Source organism: Strigops habroptila, chromosome 7, assembly GCF_004027225.2.
Source record: "Strigops habroptila isolate Jane chromosome 7, bStrHab1.2.pri, whole genome shotgun sequence".
In the NCBI taxonomy this organism is placed as follows: Eukaryota; Metazoa; Chordata; class Aves; order Psittaciformes; family Psittacidae; genus Strigops; species Strigops habroptila.
In genome coordinates this window covers 29,978,550-30,000,481 of record NC_044283.2, presented here as the reverse complement: position 1 = coordinate 30,000,481, position 21,932 = coordinate 29,978,550, and the positions used below count along the sequence as shown (strand labels likewise).

The 21,932-nt window shown below is 34.4% G+C and overlaps 1 protein-coding gene across 12 annotated transcripts in view; it reads left to right on the top strand.

Moving 5' to 3' along the window:
• The window catches only part of SGCZ (sarcoglycan zeta), a 494,888-nt gene that overhangs the window by 431,849 nt on the left and 41,107 nt on the right, over nt 1-21,932 (top strand). For all 12 annotated transcript variants that reach the window (XR_003992315.1, XR_003992314.1, XM_030492658.1 and 9 more), the window contains 2 exons: nt 1,681-1,753; nt 15,584-15,707. Coding sequence is in view for 10 of the 12 variants with exons in the window: in XM_030492658.1 (XP_030348518.1) it covers nt 1,681-1,753; nt 15,584-15,707 (197 nt within the window). In the remaining 2 variants the exon portion in view is untranslated. The remainder of the gene's footprint in view (nt 1-1,680; nt 1,754-15,583; nt 15,708-21,932) is intronic.

The window sequence follows — 21,932 nt, the reverse complement described above, 5'->3', positions numbered from 1 at the left end:
TGTAGAATTTCATGTGTGCCATTATAGGTGGGGGTGAGAATTACTTTGAGTGGGAGAAAGCCTGTCTATACGGACATGCTATTCCTGTCTTTTAAAGGTAGCAGAATTGCAAGGCAACATCAGGTTTAAAAAATAGATTCTGCACTGCACTTCTGTGAATACTTTTATGTTAAGAGATATGCTTTTTTTTCCCTCCTGTGGTTCTCCATAACACTCCGTAAAGTTTTGTTATAGAAAGTGGATTTAGTTGTTTTCTTGTGAAATCTTCAAAGGAGCGGTTGTAATGAAATTGTTTTCAGTATGCTTTGCCAAGATATATGTTAAGCTTATAGATTTCTGGAGATAAAAACCTAGGACTTCATTATTCTCAGAAATCCCCTCCTCCTTTCTTGGATACTCAATACCAGTAGAGTATTTTACAACGAAGGGATTTTTTTTTTTTTTTTTTTTTTTTTTAAATGAAAGTGGAGTTTAGAAGGTGGTGAACAATGATGATTATATCACAGTACTTTAGTTTAACATTTAGTTAGATTTTTTTTGGCTTCTTGCTCAGGACATTTTCTCTTTAACGCTATAAAATGTTATTATCAATTAAACATTCTACAGCCTCATTCTGCTTTCAGATCCTGCTAGGATAAGCTTGTTGTTGTTGGTTACATGTTGTTGGTTACATGTTGTTGGTTAACTGTAAAAATATCTATATATCTTGTCTCCTTTAAAAGACAAAATTTCTAAACATACTTGTAAAATGTTTAAATAAAATGTTATATAATTGAAAATACTTTATTATGTTTATAATATTGTAACAAAGTGGTGCCTCTGTTGGGCTGAGCATTTCTTATATAGCTAGTGTGAGATATTGTGGGTATATTTTTAAGCATACTCAGAATTCAAGGCTCAGAACGCACGAAAACTTGTTGTTGAAATACAGCAGTCAGACCCAGAATATTTAGTAATCACTTTTAATTATCCCAGACAGTCTCCTTGGTCTTACTTCTAGTGATGGAAGGTAAAAGCATTAGTTGTTGTACAGAAGTTTTTACTCAGTTCTTTCACCTTTTCTGGTGGTTATCTGTTGGAAGGACTTTTACACAATAGTTCTAGCTATTTTTATTAGTACAGTGCCCAGTACACCATCTTCAGAGAAGGAAAGTAAAAGCTTACAGGCACATGTATATTCTTTGAGTTTTTTCTTAAAAAAACCCCACCAAACAAACAAAAAAGCCCGCCGAAAGTTTATGTAATGTTTATGTTATTTCAAAACCTTTGAAAGCTTGGCATCTAAATTTAAGCAATTAACATGAGGGTGTGCAAAAAATAGTTGACACTTCTGGAATGTGTTTTGTCAAAAAAACCTATGATATTCTTTTCCTTATCTGTAAAACAATCCATTTCCCAAGTGTTGAGATGAGAATTCAGGCAAGTCAATGCTGAAAAGTTTGGATCTATAAATGCTTTCAGATTTGCATGTGAAATTCATCTACTAATAAGCAGAAAAAGTTTCACATTATATCCATCGATTTTGGTATAAAAATGCAAACATAAATATGAAGAAACATTTGTTATCATGAATAAAGGATTAAATCAGACATCTTGTCCTAAAAATGTCAATTTGTGGTCATACATTTCAATGTGTTATTTTCCAAAGTAATTGTACTGTATTTTATTTATCTATTTTAGGCACGGAAGGGGCAGTGTTTGGGCACTCTGTGGAGACACCCCATATCAGAGCAGAACCTTCCCAAGACCTCAAGTAGGTGTTGTTCAGAAAGTTATTTTAAAGTCCAGTATTCTCAAAAATAATTGTCTCGATTAAAAGCAAATATCTGTATAGTAGTATATACTACCTACTTAATGATTCACACATATACAAAATGCCAGTAGAGTCAAATTTGTTCTAACTTTTAAAAAACCCCACTAACTTCTATCGCAGAAAATGTAAAATACATCTCTTTTTATAAATTACTTGCCTCCTGCTGCAGAATCCTTGAGAAATATATTTTCTCCAGAGATTGGAATAGTCAGGGGGGTTTAAGGTCAAGTGAGTACAGTACTGTTTAATAGATTCAGACCCAGGTTTTGATTTTTTATAGCTGTTGCAGAATATGCAAGTCAAGTTAAAGTAAAAACAGTCCCAAATTTTTTCTTCAACTGGTATTTCTGGGTTCTTAAAATACTACACACACACACACACACTCTTACAAAATTAATTTCCAAGTCAGGCTACATTTGTAAATGAGAAAAGTCCAAAGTTTTCTGGATTAGTAGCTAGTCACAAAAGTGGAGAAATAAGTACATAGTAAAATATCAAGTCTAAAAGTTACTAAAGCATCTACAGATTGAGAAACAGAAAATATAGAAAGGTTTATAGTGAAAGCTTTTTCTTGAAGTGCAGGTATGTGCACTGGTAAATAATAACCTGTCATTTATATATGTAACTAATGAGAATATATGACAATTGCAGAAAATCAAAGGTCCGTCTCAGCAGAACAGGTGTGAAACCATATAGACTTAGATTCAATTCTACTATGATTCATGCAATATACCTATCCCTTTACCTGCCTATCAGTGTTTGCAATGACTTGCCACAGAAAAGCATTGTTGAATGCCCTTCCCTATATTTGTAAAGGTGTTTAGGATGATCATTGTTTGATCATTGTATGTGAGGTGTAAGAAGTAAACGTCTGTGTTTAATTATTTGCAGTAAACGTTTTAAGGTAATGTAATGGTTTGAGGTCTTCCAGAGGACCCTACTCTTGCCAAGACTCCTGTCAGTCTTTGTTGAGAGTAGTTGTAAAAATGTTTATTAGTGGTGACCTCTGAGGTGGTATGGTATCTAGTTAAAAGAGGTCCAGCAGAAATCAAAGTGGAAACATAAAAAACTTCTCTTTTTTCAAGGGCGCAAAGATTTGAATAAGAGGGTGGAAATTGTTCTACTCAAAAGAATGTGGAGGAGGAGCTTTGTCTACTTTCTAATAAGTAAATAATAATAAAAAGAGTGCAAATGTGTAGTAAACTAGACAACCCTGTGTCTTCAGGATTCATTTCATTGGGATTATAATCACCTCATGTGGCTTATGAAACTTACATATCAGGCATTCCTCTTTCTTGTCTTTTGGCTTTATTCACTGCCATGATGCCCATTGTTGCTTAATGTTTTCCAACTCCACCAATCCTTCAGCTCATTTTTCCAAGGTGGACTTAAATTAGTGAGAATTTCCCATTCAGCTTTCTGCCCTCTCATTAACAATGAACTGAATCCAGACTTTTTTATGAAAAAAAAAGATGAAACAGAAACCCTTGTTGTTTGGTCAATCAGCATTAACTTATGTGTAAGTGATTTTTTTCTTAATATATTCAGTCTGTATTGTGTTCTGCAAGATTTTGTACACATGCCTCCTATATATTGCTTAGGATTCAGTGATATTTCTTAAAACTCTCAAATCATTTTAATCTTTAAAAAAAAAGAAAATTACCATTAGGACACAGATTTCTTGGGTTTTGGCATGAACCTTTCTAGAAGGTAACCTGCAGACCCTATTTAACCTTGAAAGCTTGAAAGAACTATAAATAATTTTGGGTTTGTGTGGTATTTTCTGACAGCAAAATACAGTTAGACACTCAGATCATACGTATCCCTTTAAAAATTCCCGTTACCATATGGCTTTTAAACTTATTTCAAATTATTAAGAAAAAAAAAGAAACCAAACTGTTGTGTTTTTTTAAGTTCAAGCCCTACATTCATTTTCCTAAAAAAGAAATTATTTTTTTTCCTAATTGAAAAAAATGTCAGAAAGCAGTGAAATATTATTTAGGTGATTGTTTGCCAAATACATCCAAATAAATAGGTCACCAACCCTGATACGACATCTCCCTGTGGCCTCAGAAGCTACCTCTGTCACAGAAACAAAACAATAACTGTACCTATTTTCTGTCCTCAAGCCCAACTGATACAACTACATTGATACTGTAAAATCATTGTATCCTCTAAAACAGAATAGTTGTATCCTAAATGCTGAGTGGGAATGGTCCTTGACTCATGCTACCCTGCAAATACTGCCTGAAAATTGTTTGGCAGAGTTGTAACTGAGTCTCAAATATGCCAAGAACTATTTAGCTGCATATATGGTTGAATACCAGGCTCTGGCCTGGGCCCTGGCACCTTTTAATGTTTTAGTAAAAACTTAGCCAAAGAAGTGTCCACTAGACCATACTGGCAGTCCTAAAACAATGTATTTTTTCAAATGTTGCATCCCCATGCTTTGCGACTTCTGAAATTAACAGTAACATGGGACAGTAGAGAGTTTGCTGAGGTGACATTCAAATTAATTTTTTTAAGTGGACACAGGTGACTGCAGTTTGACAGCGAGTTGCAGTGCCTAAATGCAAATACATTAGGCTATGATAATACTCGTATACTTGAAAGATACAAGAATTTACATTAGATTGTTAATTAAAATAAAAATGATCCCATATTTTTAATGTTGGAATATGTATTTGTGGTCAAATAATAAACCTCAGACATAAAGATATGAGAGTATTTAAATAATAACTTTTTCTTTTTTTTCTTCAAAAAAGTATGCTGGAAAACTACTCAAAATCTTGGATATATAAAACAATTTACAACTGAATTTAAAAAACAGAATTCTGTCCACCTTGATTACTGGGCATGAAACTGAACTATAAAATTTGGATTAAGGTTTTGATACTCACAAGATTCATAGTGTTGGCCCCCAAAGTCCAGGGATTTTAGCTAAATATATTCTGGACAGGGAACCAAAAAGAGAAAGTCAGATTCATAGTAGCTTCACATATTTAAACTTTGCCTCAGACACTCTTTGTTCTATATCCAGATTTTGAGGTCTTCAGACAGAGCAACATCCCTAATATTTGCTATCAAAAATTGTTGTGTAAAAATAAAATTTGATTGATATTCAAAATTATTCTTTCCTGTGTGCCCAACCACTGTGGTCACATCTTTCTCCTATCTTATATTTTCAAATAATAGCGTGATTTTGCTTTCAGAAAATGTTTTTCTACAATCCTTTATGAAAGCTGGTAAGCCCTGTTGTGTCAGATCCCAAAAACTAATTAAATCTGGCTTTCATTAGCTGAGATAAGCAGCATAAAAGAATACATGCCTTAGAATCAGGAAAATTAATTATATCTTAGTAATTTAATCTTCATATTTCTCTCACTACTTTTCCTCACAGGAACACAGTTCGGAAAACTAAACTGCCAATATAATCCCCAAATATTGGTTTTAGGGTAATAGTGCATTAAAACATGGTGCATTAATAGGTAATATCCATGCACAAAAGAGGCAGACAGTAGTTAAAAGCAGATAGCTTTGCCCTCAATAATCTTCTAAATAAGGGGGTAAATTAATTTGGTTTTATTCTCTGGGTGTAATTGCAAAATCAAATTTAATGTGTTATTTTAATCTTTTGTGTCAAGCTTCACATACCCTTGACTATCCTGCAAGCTAATGCTGAGCATAGTGAGATGAAAATTGGTCAATGTGGTGGTTTGTAAGAGCCATTGTTTGTGGCTTTTAAGGGGTGGCTTACTAAAATGGGAAAATATCTATTCTATAAAAGCCTGAAGCCAAAAAAAGGCATCAGAAAGGAATTTTGACATTAACTTGTTAGTTGTCTGAGGAGGCTCAGAGTAACAAAAGCCCTGGGACTGTTTATCTCTTTTACCCAGAAATCAAATAATAAACCACAGCTCATCAAAAGAGAGAAGATGCAGTAGAGTAAAAAACCCAGCTTCATTCCTATGCTGTTTTAATGATGTCAGGTTCTAGTTACTTTCTCAGTATTGTTTTTTTTTCTTAATAAAGTGGAAATGCTTCCTATTTATGTTTTCAGAATTTGATTTTGGTGTTTATATAGTTATTTCAGTGCTTGTGCACATATTTTGACAGAAACTTGTTTGCCTAGTCTTTTCCCTAGCTGTTGAAAATATTTTGTTTTTGTTTATGCAAAAATAGAGATGGGTGTTGTAAAAACTTGAAAAATTGCCAAAAGTTAAGCTGCCTTTTTTTACACATATATGTGCTTTTTTATATATATATATAAAAGACATTGAAATGAATAGAGAACAAAGCCAGTAATAAAAGTTCATAATTAATATGCAGATAGGACACAGTAGGAACAAAAGGTAACTAAGTGTGGCTCTTATACTGAAAGAATAATTTGCTCTAGTGTTCAGTGACAATTATTATATCTGACATTGGAGAAGGGAAAAGGCTGTAGTAGGGACTGAGATATGAAGGAAAAAAGGTACTGCTATCACAATAGATAGCAAAATTCGTTGAGTTTTGTGTGGTTAATAGTCTCTGTCCCTGATCTGTGACTGAGCTAAAGGTGAAAATCAGGTCAAATTGCCAAAACTTACACTAAAACTTTCGAACTAGAAAACAAACACTGTGAGACTCATTATTTGGTAAAGGTAGAACTTCTAGTGAAATGGATAGAAAAGATGGGTTAAAAGAGTCATATAATATGTTAGACCCTGTAGTCTAAACTCATTAGTATGCAATGCTTTACAATATTATGTTGAAAGATTCATTAGAGGAAAGAACTATTAAGGGCTTGAAGATAACTAAAATTTGGGATGAAGTAGAAGGTGAGTGTATTGTGCCAATCCAAAGAAATATTTTTCCCTTGAGAAGATACCCAATCTTCTAGAAAACAGAATATAGGTAGATGTCCCTTTTGGAGCCATTGTTTCAGGGACGCATAGATGGGCTCCAAGTATAGCTGTCTCAGGCTAACAGGGTTATGAGTGCAAATATGCCCTATGAATTCTGAATTTATACAGGTCTCAAAACCTGTATAAAGCTTGGAGCAGTAGAAAGCATTGGCACAGTGCTGAGTTACTGAAAGATAAGGCAGCTTTACCCTCTGCAGCTTAGTGTGAAGGCAGCTGAAGATCTTTCTTTACATGAAGCTGGCTCAGGTCTAAAAGCATTTATGACCAGCAGAGGTGCTCAGGGTCACAGGGACAGATGCTCAGGGTTTCAGTAGTACTCTGCTGTTGTGCTCTTGGCTCCAGCAAGGCTTGTTGCATCTGAGGTTGCCCCAGGGCTGTTGCACCGCTTTGGACCCAAGCTGCTGCTGCTACATGTTTCAAGAAATTCTAGTTCCATGTGGGTCCACCCTAGGACTAGATACAAAAGCACAAGCTTTGGTCAACTATTTCATTTTCAGATAAGTTCCAGGTAGAAGTGTTTGACTATTTTTTTTATTGAAAATTGAACAACAGTCCTGAATGCCTAGAGGCTGATATTAGTGACAGCAGAAATGATTTCTGAAATGCTTTGTACTCTAAGCCAAATAGAGTCTTGTTCCACCATACCTGCATACTCCTTTTGCTGTAGTTTTTCTATTGAAATGTGATCTGATATAGTACTTATAGTCCATAAAACTTATACATTAAGGCCAATTAATGCTGCTGCAACATCCATAATATTTTAATTTCCTGCCTTTCTTACGATTTTAAGTGAATAGGCTTACTACTGCAATAACAAAAAGCACTATTTATATCACTTGAGCAACATTTAATTTCCTTATTCTTTCCTTATAATAAATTTCTCACCAGAGATTTTCTCACTCCAGTTTTTCCCCTTCCTATGAGTATCTCCATTTTCACTCTTTAGACACTTTTCCAAGAAAACAAGGCTTCTTAATTTTGCTACCTGTTGATTCTCTCCCCTCATGTCCCTGATAATTTGTGAAACAGCTAGGCAGTTTCATCCATATTTGATAGAAAGGCAAAAGATCCTTAAGTTTCTATGTGTTTTCAGAAAACCAGCACCTATCTAGAGATGCTAACAGAACATCAGCAAGTATTAGTATTTACAGAAGTTTGCTCATTTGTATACACATGGCTTCAGACTAACATATCTTGCTTCATGGTCAGGTCATTGTTATAGTACATGGAGGACATGGGGTTTCGAGCAGTGTTGTGGATGCAGAGGGCATGGATTTACCCTAGCACCATGTTGGAGCCAGACAAAAGATCTGAAGCTCATACAGGCTGGGTATAAGAAAACAGAAGCTCAAAGGATGGAGGGCTGTGTAGTGGATAGTTACAAGGAGTACATGAGTTTGTAAAACTATTATATTTCACTGTTCACCAGCTTGTATTGCATATAATTATACAGAGAACTCCAGAGGTAGCCTCAGCAATAGAGAAGAACAAATGATTTTATGTGTGTTATTGTGCAATTTTCATTCTATCCTCGGTTGTATTTCAAGATAGAGTTCACTGCCAAAAAGAAAGAAAAAACCTATTTGACATCTTCGTAGTCTACCACTCCACTTTGTGTTGCAGAAGGTGAAAAAAACCTCTCTCTAGTTCTCTCCAAAATGATGCTTGCCCTAAAAAAATGACTGAAAGTAAACTTAAACTTTCCTTCTTTCAAATTTTTATTTTTTTTTTTTTTTTTTTTTGATCTGCTGTTTGTCTTCTTGGACTGTTTAGATACAGATACATATTTGAGCCATTGGAGAGTATATTTCAAGGTCTCTGCTAGGCTTGATCTGAAGAAGTTAAAGCAAACCTGTTAAAGGATTCTCAGCAGAATAATTTTCCACATGAGATGCAGTTTTCTTAAGATGTGGATCAGCTAAAATATATCCAATTATATCATCTTAAGGCACTTTAGGGAAACAATATTGAAAATATCATTAGAAGATTACGGGTGGTCTGGACTGTCATTTCCTAAGCGCAGGAAGCTAATGGTTTTCAAAACTGAGAATAGTTTATGTTAACCAGTTCTCATGCTTTTCCAGTTGTTCAAAGAGCCCAGTTTGGCTGTTCAATCTCCCCCAGGCACTTTATGTTCAGATCTTACTCTTGGCAGCCACTTGAGCATTATCTGTGGGCATGTTGCTTCAATCTCTCTCTGACAAGATAGATTTCTATTTTAAGAAAATATATTCTGAAATACAACTCAGATAATGGAACTATTTCTGGGAAGAAAATAAAATTCGTGTAAGGACGTTTAGCAGAGTGGCAGGGCATGTGTAGAAGGGGTTTCAGGTCAGAACAGAAGTAAAGAACATTATGGGAAGGGGAGTGTTTTGGGTGGAATAGGGGTAGCTCTAAGGTGTCAGGGATATGAGGAATTCTTTTCCCATACCTTTTCTTAAGGAACTATTTCGGATTGTCTCATATGCAGATCTTTGTCTCACAGCCTGAACGATTAGACTTTGAAGCATGTTATGTTTTTTCTCTAAGAAATGAAAACACACATTCTAAACCTCAAATTTCTACTAATTTTCTTGATTTACAAAAGTTTGAGTTTTAGTGGACTTTACATTCCAGAATGCATTAATTCTTACTACCTGAGATTCCAGTTAGGCCTTGGTTTATGTTCTTAATATTATTTTTTTATTTTGATAGTTTCCCTGTGTTTAGCTATTCTGCCTATGTCCTCACCCACTCTAAGAAACAACCAGGCATTAAGTTCTCTTTAATTTTCCTCACATAACCTGGTTATTTTGCTAAGCTCTTGCTTTAAACACTTGCTCTCTCCGCACTTGTCACCTTTCCTTGATGTTTCTTCACTTTTTCAAGTGCTTCAATAACATCACTGAAACATTCTTCAAGGACATTTTATTCCTTACTTTTCCCCCTCAGTCACTAAAATTTTTTAATATTCTCAGAAGAGATCCTTTATTTCCCTCACTGGGGAAATTGTTTTTCTGATTTATCATCTCTGTCAAATAACATTAAAATATTTAGTGGTTTCAAGTGTTGTTATGATAATGCAGACCCATTGAACTGAAATCAGTGGCATGTACGGGACAATTAGAGCTCAAATTTGAGCCCAGTGAGGTGATTTCTGGGTTAATGAGAATTTTAGGAGTTACAATAAGGGCATGCTGACACATGCCAAAGTCAGTGCTATGCAGAGCACAGATATAACATGAAAGGGTATACTGAATCCCAGTCTTCTGTTCTGATTTAAGTCAAGAAATTGTCCTCTCTATTTAAGTTTATTGTCCATGTGTTGCCAAATTGGATATTGAGAAAACAAAGTCATATTAATATTTACTGGTTGTCCTCGGTTCAGCTACAGCAGTCATTTTTCTCCTTCTTAGTAGCTGGTGCAGTGCTGTGTTTTTTAACTTTCAACCTGGGAACAATGCTGATAACACCGATGTTTTCAGTTGTTGCTAAGTAATGTTTACTCCGACCAAGGACTTTCTCAGTCTCATGCTTTGCCAGGGGGGAGGGGAAGCCGGGAGGAAACAGAGACAGGACACCTGACCCAAACTAGCCAAAGAGGTATTCCATACCACAGCACGTCATGCCCAGTATATACACCGGGGGGAGTTACCCGGAAGCCCAGATCGCTGCTCGGGTCGGGCTGGGTATCGGTCGGCGGGTGGTGAGCAATTGTATCCTCTCCCCTTGTTATTTCACTAATAATTATTATCATTGGTGGTAGCAGTAGTGGGTTTGTATTATACCTTAGTTGCGGGACTGCTCTTATCTCAACCCCTGGGAGTTACATTCTTCCGATTCTCCTCCCCATCCCTCCGGGAGTGGGGGGAGAAAGAAGAGGGGGAGTGAGCAAGCGGCTGCATGGTTCTGTTACTGGCTCGGCTCAAACCACGACACTGGTTTAGGCCATTACTTATTCCATAAGATATCTATTTAACTTTTTCTAATTTAAGACTTATGTTATGAAGTCACGAAATAGAGAGACAGATTGTTCCCTTAAAGTTTGGGTTCCCACATAAATCAAAGAGAGCTTCACATGAATATATGGGAATTTTACTTCTTGATGAAGAATAGTTGTTGATCAGTGAGCAGTACTAAGGATTCATGAGGCCTGCACATTTACACATGCATTTCATTAAAAAAAAAAAAAAAAAAAAAAATCCTGAAAATATAAGCATTTGGTTAAAAACATCAGAATGCAACAAGCTTCAGAAGAAATAACTATTCTGGCAATGATTCATATGTATCTCAAAATCACTTTTTTATATATATGTTTAAAAGTGCATGTGATGAGATTGAAATGAGTGACTAGTAATTTTGTTTTCATAGCATTCCCACTGTGATGTCACATGCAGCTAATAAAGATTCCTCTTTTTAAATAGTTACAATATCTTAAAAAAAGACTTTGAGGTGTATTTGCCACCATGATCATAAAATGACTTGGCTATTTTTTATGAATACTCCTGGAGTTTGCAGACTGATTTCCAGGATATGGACTGAATTGAAACCCTAATTTTATCAAGCACCATCAGTGTTCAGGGGACTCCTTTAAGGACTCTCAGTCTCAGTGGAGGACTCTTGAAATCAGTTTCCTCGAGTGTCAGGACAGCCAGCTGTTCTTTACATAATCATAGAAATGGAAATAATGTATTTTTAAAATTGGTGTTTCTGGAAAGCAACATTTTCAAAATTATTTTTTGAAAAAAATCATAATTCAAATTTGGAACAAAATGGTTTGTTCACTTGTGGAAGAGAAAAGCCCTGCTTTCTGTGGGGTTTTGGGTTTGGGAGTGCTTGTTTAAAAGGAAGAAGTAGGAAGAGGGGTAGAGGGAGGCTTGGGGCATCCATTTGCCTTCCTTTCTCCTCGTGTATCTTACATCTCTGCAGCCTCAGTCTGCCACAACTCTTTAACTACAGGCAGCATGATCGATGTCACAATTATTTTAATCTATAGAAGTCTACAAAAAGATGACCAAATCAATGTGTAGGTTTCCCATTGGTTTTACATTTGCAAAACCATTTTTTAATAACAGGATTCCTATGCTAACCAAAAAAAAGCCGCAATGATGTATGTTGGCAAGGCCATCATGTATAAAAGTTAAATACTTTGAAGCATTTCTTGACCCCACCTGTAAAGATGCCAGTAAAGGGTAAATGAGTACCTGCTTTTCATGTGCGATCTCTAGTTGACAGCCTATTTTTTAATCTCATTTTGAATACAAATTCCAAATTGGTGGAGGTTCATATGGGTTGTTTTACTAAGTAGCATGGGTTGGATCCACTGCTTAAATAGACACGAAGCAAATAAATTATTCACATCTGAACAGGGAAATCTTCTGTTTCCTTCTATTTTAAGAAATACCTTCAGCTAGCCAACAGAGCAAAATTAACATAGATAAATTATATCCCATGTGAGTATGAGGGATATACAAGAGGTAAACCTGAAATATTTCTTAAAACCCCAAATTAAACCTTTTGGTTCATATATTTTAAATTATTTTTCTCTAATACAATCTAGGTCAGCTTGTGAACAGGAAATACCAAATGAAAAATAAATGTTTCTGCATTTCTGATGAGAAATATGTTAATACCTTCAAAGGAACATACTCAAGATGTTTGAAAAGTTGCCTTTTTTAGCAATAACTCTTTAATGAATTCAGCTCAAAGTCACATAGCTTTGATCCTCTGAAGTTTATCTTTTTTCACAAATTAACTATTGATAATTAAAAAGAAAAAAAGCCCTTCTCTGCTCTGGATAGATCGTCTGTCTGCATCACATACGGTTAATTTATAGATTATATTATTTGAAAACTCCCTTTTAAAAGCTTCTTTGTCTTTCCTACAGTGTTGTAGTTTCTGTCTAATAACAGTAGTTACCTTCTCCATCATAGCCGTTTATCATTTGGGACAGAAAAAATAAATTGTATGAATAGGATTCATAGATGCAAATGCCACTGTGACAGGCCATCAGTAAATCTGAAAGGAAAGCAGATTCTTGGTAAACTATTGTAATAATTCATTTTTTCTTGGATGGATGTGTATTACAATGTGGAGTGTTACAATAAGTTTATAGTAGAGATTAAAGCTTTCAGAAATATGACAAAAATATTATAAACCAGCTGCATATCAAACCTAATTTATCTCAAAACATTGAGGAAATAATCTCTCTGTGTGTATAGACGTTGCATTTCCAGTAGCATGCTGCAGATTGTGCAGCTAAGTCACTTTTCAGATGTAGATCATCCAAAGAATAGTATTAAGAAAAGTAAGTTAGTAACTGTAAAACAGATTTAAGCATGCAGTTTTACTCGTTGATGGGTGGCTGATAATCAGCCATTCATTGAAATTTCTACCACATTATTTGATTTCAGGAAACTCCTAAAAAAAATCTATTGTCTGAAAAAGAATTTTCGTCTCCACAGTGTGTAAAAGACTGCTATTAACTTCTTCTCAAGTTCAGAAATTAATTGCCCAAATCTCTTTATTCTAGACTTCCAGACAAACTGGAAGTCATTTATGTTAATGTAGTTCATGAAAAACAGTGATGACACCAGACAAAACAACTCTGAGCTATACACTGTCGTGTGTTTCAAGAGAAAAAAAAAAAAAGTTTATTCTTCAAATAAAATCATAGTTTCTTGAAACATATTCCTAAATAGATTTTTATTGTCCACCTGCTGAAAAATTTCAGTCAGGTCTGAGAGTGGTTTCAATGTTAGGAAACCAGAAATATTTGTGACTTTGCTAATACCTATCAATTCAATGCAATAAATGTAGTTAAGAGCACTTTTGTCTTCATGATTATGAAATGGCAGCTGGAAGCACTAGGAAATGCTAATATTCCTGGAAAGTAGGTTATAAATCACAAAAATACGCTGCTGAAAAATATGGAATGGCAGTATACAATCATTTAACATTTATACAGTTCAGATTAATTTTAAGGTAAAACCTCATTAAGGCAACAGTACTTTCAAAAACCTAATTTCTAAACTTTGTATTGTTTCTAAAAGGCTTTGGAAGCTCTTTTTCTGCTATCTTATAGCCATCAGAAGTTCACAAACCACCACCCAAAAAACACTGATGTACATGATTAAATAATTCATGATACTTAGATTCATCCTGGTACAAAGAACTGCAGAATCTTCTATTAACTTTCCCCTACAGAGTGTCAAAAAATAGAGAAAGAAAATGGCTTAGCACTAACAGAAATACAGATTTTTCTACTGCTCCTATCCGTATGTATCCCAGGTATGCTTTTTGAATATAGGTAGCTGTAAATAGTGTTTTCCTCTCTCTGGAGGAGAGGAAAAAAATCTGCTTTTAATAGTTCCATTTGTGTTACCAAATAATTGCTTTCGTTTTTGTTTTTTTTTTTTTTTTTCTAGATGGGCTGTTTGTCTTCTTGGACTGTTTAGATACAGATACAGACATATTTTATTTCCTTCCACTCCTGAGTTTCAGTGATATGTAACAAACAGAAATATTTTACAGACACCATCTCAGTGACTTACTCTGCATGCAAATGTGGCATTTTGGTTTCAAAATGATAATCTATCACTATTCTGTACACTTAAAATATTCAATAGTTGAATACACTGAGATTCTCTTGTTCCATTCCTTGACAGATCTTTCATTTGGCTTTTCTGTAGCAAATTCTTTGTCAAACTGCTCTTTCCTTTATACATCTAGTACCTCATTATATTTTTGGATGGATGTGACCTAACATTTAAAATGCAATTGAAGAGGGAAACACAATATTTTCTTCAAGCTACTCATTCTAGATATTTGTATCATTAATATATTTCATCTTACAAAAAGCTTCTGTTCAGGTAAAGTGGAAATGTATTCTATCACTTTATTTTTATAATAAAATGGATTAAAAGATTTGTCTCCTCTTAATGGGCCTATGCAGTAAGTCTGCAGCTGAACACAACTAGAATCCAAATTTTTGTCTCTTAGTTCAATACAATTTTCATCTGATCAATTTTCCTATTCAGTGTGTGAGCTCGACTTCTGTGAAATGTTTGCATTAGTACTTCCCTTTTAAGAGAAACCTGTACTGTACTGTGAGATAATATAGCTAAGAAAGTATTATAGTTCTGCATTAAGGTTGATGGAGGATCTTGACTACACAGTAAGAGAAATGGAAAGACTGACAGTAGAAGAACAGTAGCTGTTTTGAGGAAGGATACCAAGACCCAGTGATATGTGTCTTTACCCTATTATAACACAGTTAAAGAGCATAACAAGTATTTTGCAGAATAGAAAAACATGCAAAGAACCCACAATAATAGAGACATAACAGATTTTCTTTTCCTCTCTTCTTCATTCATAATGCTGCTACACCTCCCCAAAAATATGAATGAGCCTGTGAAGGCAGAGTAATTCTAATCAGGTTTACATCATCACTTAAAACTTTAGTGTGTTTTGTTTTCTTTTTATTTGAACATTTCTTATGAGACACTAAGCAGACTTTAGTTATTAACCTGTCTTTACAGAAACACTCATGGAAACGTGTGGATTCTTAAGTACCTGTATTTCAGTATTAGTACAGTTAAGTAAATTAGGTACTAATGCTGGAAAGCATCACTAAGCAGACAAGCTTATATCAGCATATGCCTAAATGTTGTCTTAAATAGGAATAGATTTAAACAAGTACTTAATTTTTTCTTGCTCCAGATCATAAAGCGTAGTGAGAGAATCACACACATAACTCATTTTTACTTCTTTACCTCTCAAAATGCATTCCTTTCTACATACGGTGTGGGTTTGGGGGCTGGGTGGGTTTTGCTGGCTTGATTGGGTGCATTTTTTCTTAGTGATTGCTTTTGTCTTTCAGACTTGAATCTCCTACTAGATCTCTGGTGATGGAAGCACCCAGGGGAGTGCAAGTCAATGCAGCTGCAGGAGACTTAAAGGCTACCTGTAGGAAAGAACTGCACTTACAGTCTACAGAAGGGGAGGTAAGTTCTGGCAGTGGAGAAATGTTCTATAGCTCTGCCCAGCATAATACTAACTATGTGAGGACAGTTTACTCAGTAGCAAGGTAAATGTCACAAGAAGAGTTCTGCATTTGCCTACGTTAAAGTAATTTTGGTTTAGCTTGCTCAATTATTAATACTTATTTGTTTTCTGCACATATTTGAGTTACTAAGTTTTATTTACACTGAAAATATGTTAGGTGAAAATAGTGATAGTGGTAGAAAATTATTTTAAATCTGACAAACTGAGAGACATTTGGATTAATTTGATGAATACTTCATTAAACCATGAAGAAGTTTAACAAATTTGCTCTACATATGTTTTATTTCCTTAAACTGTTACCATCTCTGTAAGAGAGACAGAGTTCTTCAATGATATGTTCTCTGTACTGTTTAATCAGTGTCTTGTTTCAGTGATCAGCTTGACATCAAAAGATTTTGTAGAGATTGTTCATGTGTAAACCTGTGCGAACTCATGAAAACAATCTTAAATTGGGTCACTAGTTTGGTTGGTGATCCATGTATTGCAAAAACACATGAAAGATTTCTAATATGAGAGTCTTTTCATCTTCAATCCTTAAATGATATAACATTAAGAAAAAGTCATGCAAAGGTATCAAAGGCTCTCAGGTTTCTATTAGACACTTTGGAGAAATGGATATATTTTCAAACTGTTTCAGTGGGATTTGCCAGTTTACAGCATTTTTGGAAAACTGGTTGTTTAATGTAAATATCTACTTGGGAATGGAGCTCTCTAGAATTTTTTTGCCTGTTCTGTTTGTAATTTTTATTTTCTACCAAATGTTCCCAGATGCTTTACAAACTTTCCAAATAAGCAACAACAAACAAAACCCTCATTCACATCTGCGACAGATAATCCCCTGCAATCCACATTCTTTGCATTACAATGCAGATAGGAACATTTTTGGCCAATACGCTGCATCAAAGGCCTTCTTTGATAACATTTTTCTATTGATGCAAGTATGTGTCCTGCATAATTAAAGCAGAATATTTTCCTAATTCAGAGCTTCAAATATTTATATACCACATACCCCATCTTGTTTCTGCTACCCCCAAAACCAGCTCTTCTCACAATCTCTCATCTTTACTTACCACCTCTCTAAATATGAAGTCTTTGTTACTGTTGCCTAAAGTTGCCAAGGTAGCAGTAAGGACAATCTAATCCTCTTTTAATAGTAAATATTATCCTCTCTCACCCTTGTCCTTTCTGTAAGCATATTTATTGCAGGGGCTACAGCTTGCTGTAACCTTTGCTGCTTCACATCCATAAATTCCTACCCGGCCCAATCTAGTATGTCTCCTGCGTTTATTAACATAAATTTTCCACCTGCTCTGTATTTCTTTTTCTTTCCCTTCATGATATTGCTAGAGGCAAGTAATACTCAAATGAAAAAGAAAAAAGAAGAAAACCAACCCAGCAGAAACACTGTTACCTTTGCTCAATCCCCCATGATCCCTGAAGCAATGGTTGCATCTATGTCTTGGTTTAGTATCATGCATCTCTATGGTGCTTTGTACGAATATTTAATCTGTGGATTCATCGGGCTTTTTTTGTTTGTATCGACACTGTGAGTTTATTGCATGACTTCTAATTTTTCTTAAGTATTTACTACAACTTATTTAAAAGATAGTTCTGGAAATAATATGCTATGACCTCAGCTGGACTTTGAGAATGGGAGTCCAAGAGAAGTTATAATGACTACATTTGTGTTATTCAAAATTGAAAATCAATTCAGTATTAAATGCTTTGTAGGAAAAAAAAATGCCAGTGTGAAGCAGACTTTGCTGAACTTCATATTAAAAATCACTGTATTCCCATATGTGGTAAGTAAGACTTTGCACATACGTGATTTCTCACTTTACGTGTTAGATTGATAGGTATCAGAAAACAAGCTACCAGCCTTTTCCCGCTCTTTCCCAAGGAGCTGTTCTGTAAACATAAATTCAACAATGTTCAAAGTGTCTAATTTACTCCTGAATACTTGCAATTACAGTAAGATCTGTAAAGAACTGTACTCTAAATCCACTCTAATTCCATCCTGAGGTTTAACCAATGCCTTTATAGCCCACTATTTTATCTCTTACACTGAAGAGGGTCAAAGGAAAATGCAGAAACACTTTAGGATGCATACAATGAGCTTCCACAGCATCACAGGTTGTGCAAAGTTACTGTGGCCACGTTAGGGACTTGCTGGGCTAATTACAGCCTGGTAGGAGGAACTGGGGTAAACATCTGATGGATTAAATGTCTACATAACAAAATATTGATTGGTGTCCTTGCTTACAGCCCAACAGATACACCGCAAATTAGCAGACAGTGTGGAAAAAAGTGTAAAGAGTTTATCAATAGTCATTTTTAAGAAAACACCTTCTAAACAAAAACAAAGTATCTAGGTCAAAAATAATTCTCATTTTAGCCTAAAAATGTATGCTTTATCAGTCAGGTTTCTTTCACGAATAAAGAATACTGGTTTTGTGAATTAGATCTACGAAGCATTTTTGTGATAACTATTTTTGTACTAGAAAAATACATGGTTTTTTAAACTATTCTCACACTGGTTGTGGTTAACTAAATTTAACTTTTCAATGTTTCTAATTTTATTCGAAAAACATCAAAAATATGTGAATTACTATTTTCCTTTTATAGCACAATTATTGACCTATTGTGCCAGGAAATAGCAATCTAGCATCTGCAATCAGCTATAGCCATGTAGCAGAACATTTTGAATTTACTGTGGATTAATATATGAAACATAAATTTTCCTTTTATTTCAGAATAAGTTCAGAATATAAAGAAAATAAATGTGTTTATGAAATGCTTTTCCTCTAGCCTCATTTCTCATGCAGTATAATCTCTAGCCTCCCACATCATAAACTAAAAGCCTCTGCAAGCATTCTGAATTCTGCTGTTTGATACATTTTCTTTTTATTTACTGCAGTATTATAATAATCCTTTTAGCCCTATTACACATTCTAATGTGTGATCCCAGACTGAATACTGGGGCCTGTAATTTAGACGCAGATTCTGCTGCCCTTTATAAAGCTCTTGAACTGCACCCTTGTGAGTCGAAGCATCAGCAGAATCCTTTGATTCAATTATAGCTTGGCATTTAATTGTGAACTATGTATTATTCTATAAATAAACCATAACCAATGGTTTAAAGCAGCAATCATTTACAAGGGAAATGAAATGTGAAGCTTCAGGCAGTAGCTGAATTTATTGGTCACATAAGAAGAAAAAGAACATTTCTTGTCTGGAAATTCAGCACAATGACTACTAGTTGACAGCTGCTTCTTTCACATGTAAACATAATGCAGATGTACAGATCAATTTTAAATTCTGTACATACTAGATTTTGTTAGGCATAAAAAGTTGTTAGAATTGAACCTGAAACATTATCATATAATGATAACAAGCTTAAAGGATTATTTGATATTGTGCACTCATTCATCTAACAACTAATTTTAATGGTTTTGACAATATATCACTCTTCGAAGGAGAAGACTGCTCACTAGCCTTAGCCCTTACAAGTCTTGTGCAGCTGCTATGTATTTTTGCAAGCAGCTTCTGTGGAAGCTAGGGTCTACACTTTCATTGCGTCCCATTGACTATCAAAGCCCAAGTAAATAAAAAGAGAAAGGCGCATAGAAGCATCTAATTTTTACAAACATATTCGTATTAGTTACCCTCTATGTGACTTTTTGCCTATTTATGTCTTTATCCCCTTGCAGTTCCTTGTCAAATTACATGCCTTCATAGCACCCTTTGTAGACTACATTTGGTTGTTTCTGGCATAATGAGCCTGAACCCTTGCTAAGGTTTATAGCTGTCACATTAAAAATGAGCAATACCCTTTAACAGACAGTTTACTCAAAATCAGTGTAGCAGACAAGAAGCCTACTTTATATTTACCATTTTAGCACAACACAGTTTATGAAGTGTATAACCAAGATTATTTTGTAGAGACGAACAAATGCGTGTAGTACTAACATTTGTTCTATAATCCTATCTGGTTCTCCTTCTAAGTCCAGGAGATGTATTTAACACAAAGATTAATAATTGATAAAACTGGAGTAATCTTTACTTGTAAGCCCAACCAACAGTACCATTTTAAAGCTTTGGTTTTGTTGGGTGTGTTGTGGATGGTTTTCATGTTCTGAAACAGAAAAAAAAAAAAAAAACCAATGGATTTTTTTAATTATCTAAATACACTGAAATGTGGAATTACCTTGTTCTGCAAGCTGCTTACCATCATTATGGAGGAATGTCTGATCAAAAGCAACATTTGGTATGTTAGTTCAATTCAGCTGAGCTATGTTTATCTGAGATTAAATGTGTGCAAAAGAAAAAAAAAGTTTGATATGCACGAAGTGAGTTCAGTAGTAAAAAAAGCAATGGCAGGCTCTAGAGCTAAAGATCCACTGTTTATTCACCAAAAATTGTCTGACAAATGTGTACTGCATTTTGTTTTCATAGTCTTTTTTCATGGTATTAACTAGTTGACTTGTCACTCTTGTCTGGAAGGAAAGAGATTAGTGGAAATGAAGTGAAATTTTTATGTATTTTTTTAATTATCGGTTTCAAAAATTCTATTAAGGTGTTTTGACAGATATTTAAAATTATTAGAATGCTATGTCATTTTTAAACAAAACATTTCATTTTCACTTAAAACCATTATTAATGTAAGTTAATTTGTAGTAAAAGACACTTCTGTGTAGAAGTCTACAACATAATACAGTGTTCTCAAACTATAAAAGCAGTATTTTAGCATCAGCCATCTTTGAACTGTTTGTTCGTGGGCAAATTTTGAACACCAGCATCATAAGCCATTTTATTAGAAGGTTAAAAAGAAGTGACAATAAATAATTTATAATATAAATATATTTCCATTAATATCATATTTTAATCTAGTTCTGATTTCAGTGGTAATTAATTAATAAGCTTTTGTACGCAGTAGACTGAGCACAAATATTCCAAATACATTTCCCTTTCTGGATTGGTTACATAAATCACAAAGATGTCACATCTGTCCCCTGATTGAATGAATTTGCAAAGACTTCTAATATAATGGAGAATTTGCATCTAGAAATTCTTGTGTACATAGACTAACATTGGCATTCCATGAGCACTGGAGCTTGTAAACTTCTACTGGTTAACATTCACAGCAACCCCAGTTTGATCATCCCTGAACATGCTTTCCTTAACAGAAAGAATAAACGCACCAGAAAGTTTTTGTTTCACTAGCCACCAATCTGAATTGCACTGGGGTTATAGCTCAGAAATTACAATATATGCTTTTATTTATTTAACATGAATTTACAAAAATGTGTACTTAAAATGAATCGTGACTCTCATGAACACCACTTTGGTATTGAAGAGTTGAAACATAATTTCTTCAATTCAAGCAGGAACTATACACTCTACTAATGTACAGTGTTGTATTTAACATATAAATGTGTTTATTTTGCAAATCACTTTCAGTTGTCAGTAGTTCCAAGCATAACATAAAGGTGGGATGGGAGCAATGTTAAAAAAAGAGAAACTTACCAGAGTGGCTCTGATCTTTTGGTCTTCTCAGAAAATTCAGTATATTCAGTTTCATCCCCATCATCACATTAATTTCACTATTTGACTGTTTTTCAATATTATTAATCATTATGATAAATGTGGTTCCAGATACTGTGCCAGCTTATGTTTAGATTTTACAGTATATATTACCAAGTTAGTATTTTAATTTTTCATTATGGTAATTTTTTTTTTCTTTCTTTATGGAACTATCAAATTTACTGAAATCTAGTTTAGATGAATGGTTTTAAAATAAATGTCAGAAACATAGATAAGTGTTAGAACAAATGGCCCACACGAATTAAAGTACTGCAATTTATCCCATAGTTCATTTTCAACTTGGATGTTAAAATATACTGGCATATAAAAATTATATAGAGTCTAACGACCCAATCTATATAATCTTCTTTGTATGTATGCTTCTCATAGCATATGCAGAAGAGCAAAAAGACTGGACAAAATCTTGTGTTGTTATAATTCAGATTAATTCTGAAGAACATAAGGAAATTCAAAAGGTTTATTTAGTGGGATGTCATTACAATGTCTTCTCACAAACCTTTCAACTGTACTTCTTTTCTTCCACATTTCCTCCAGTTTTCTGCCATTTCTGATCTACATTA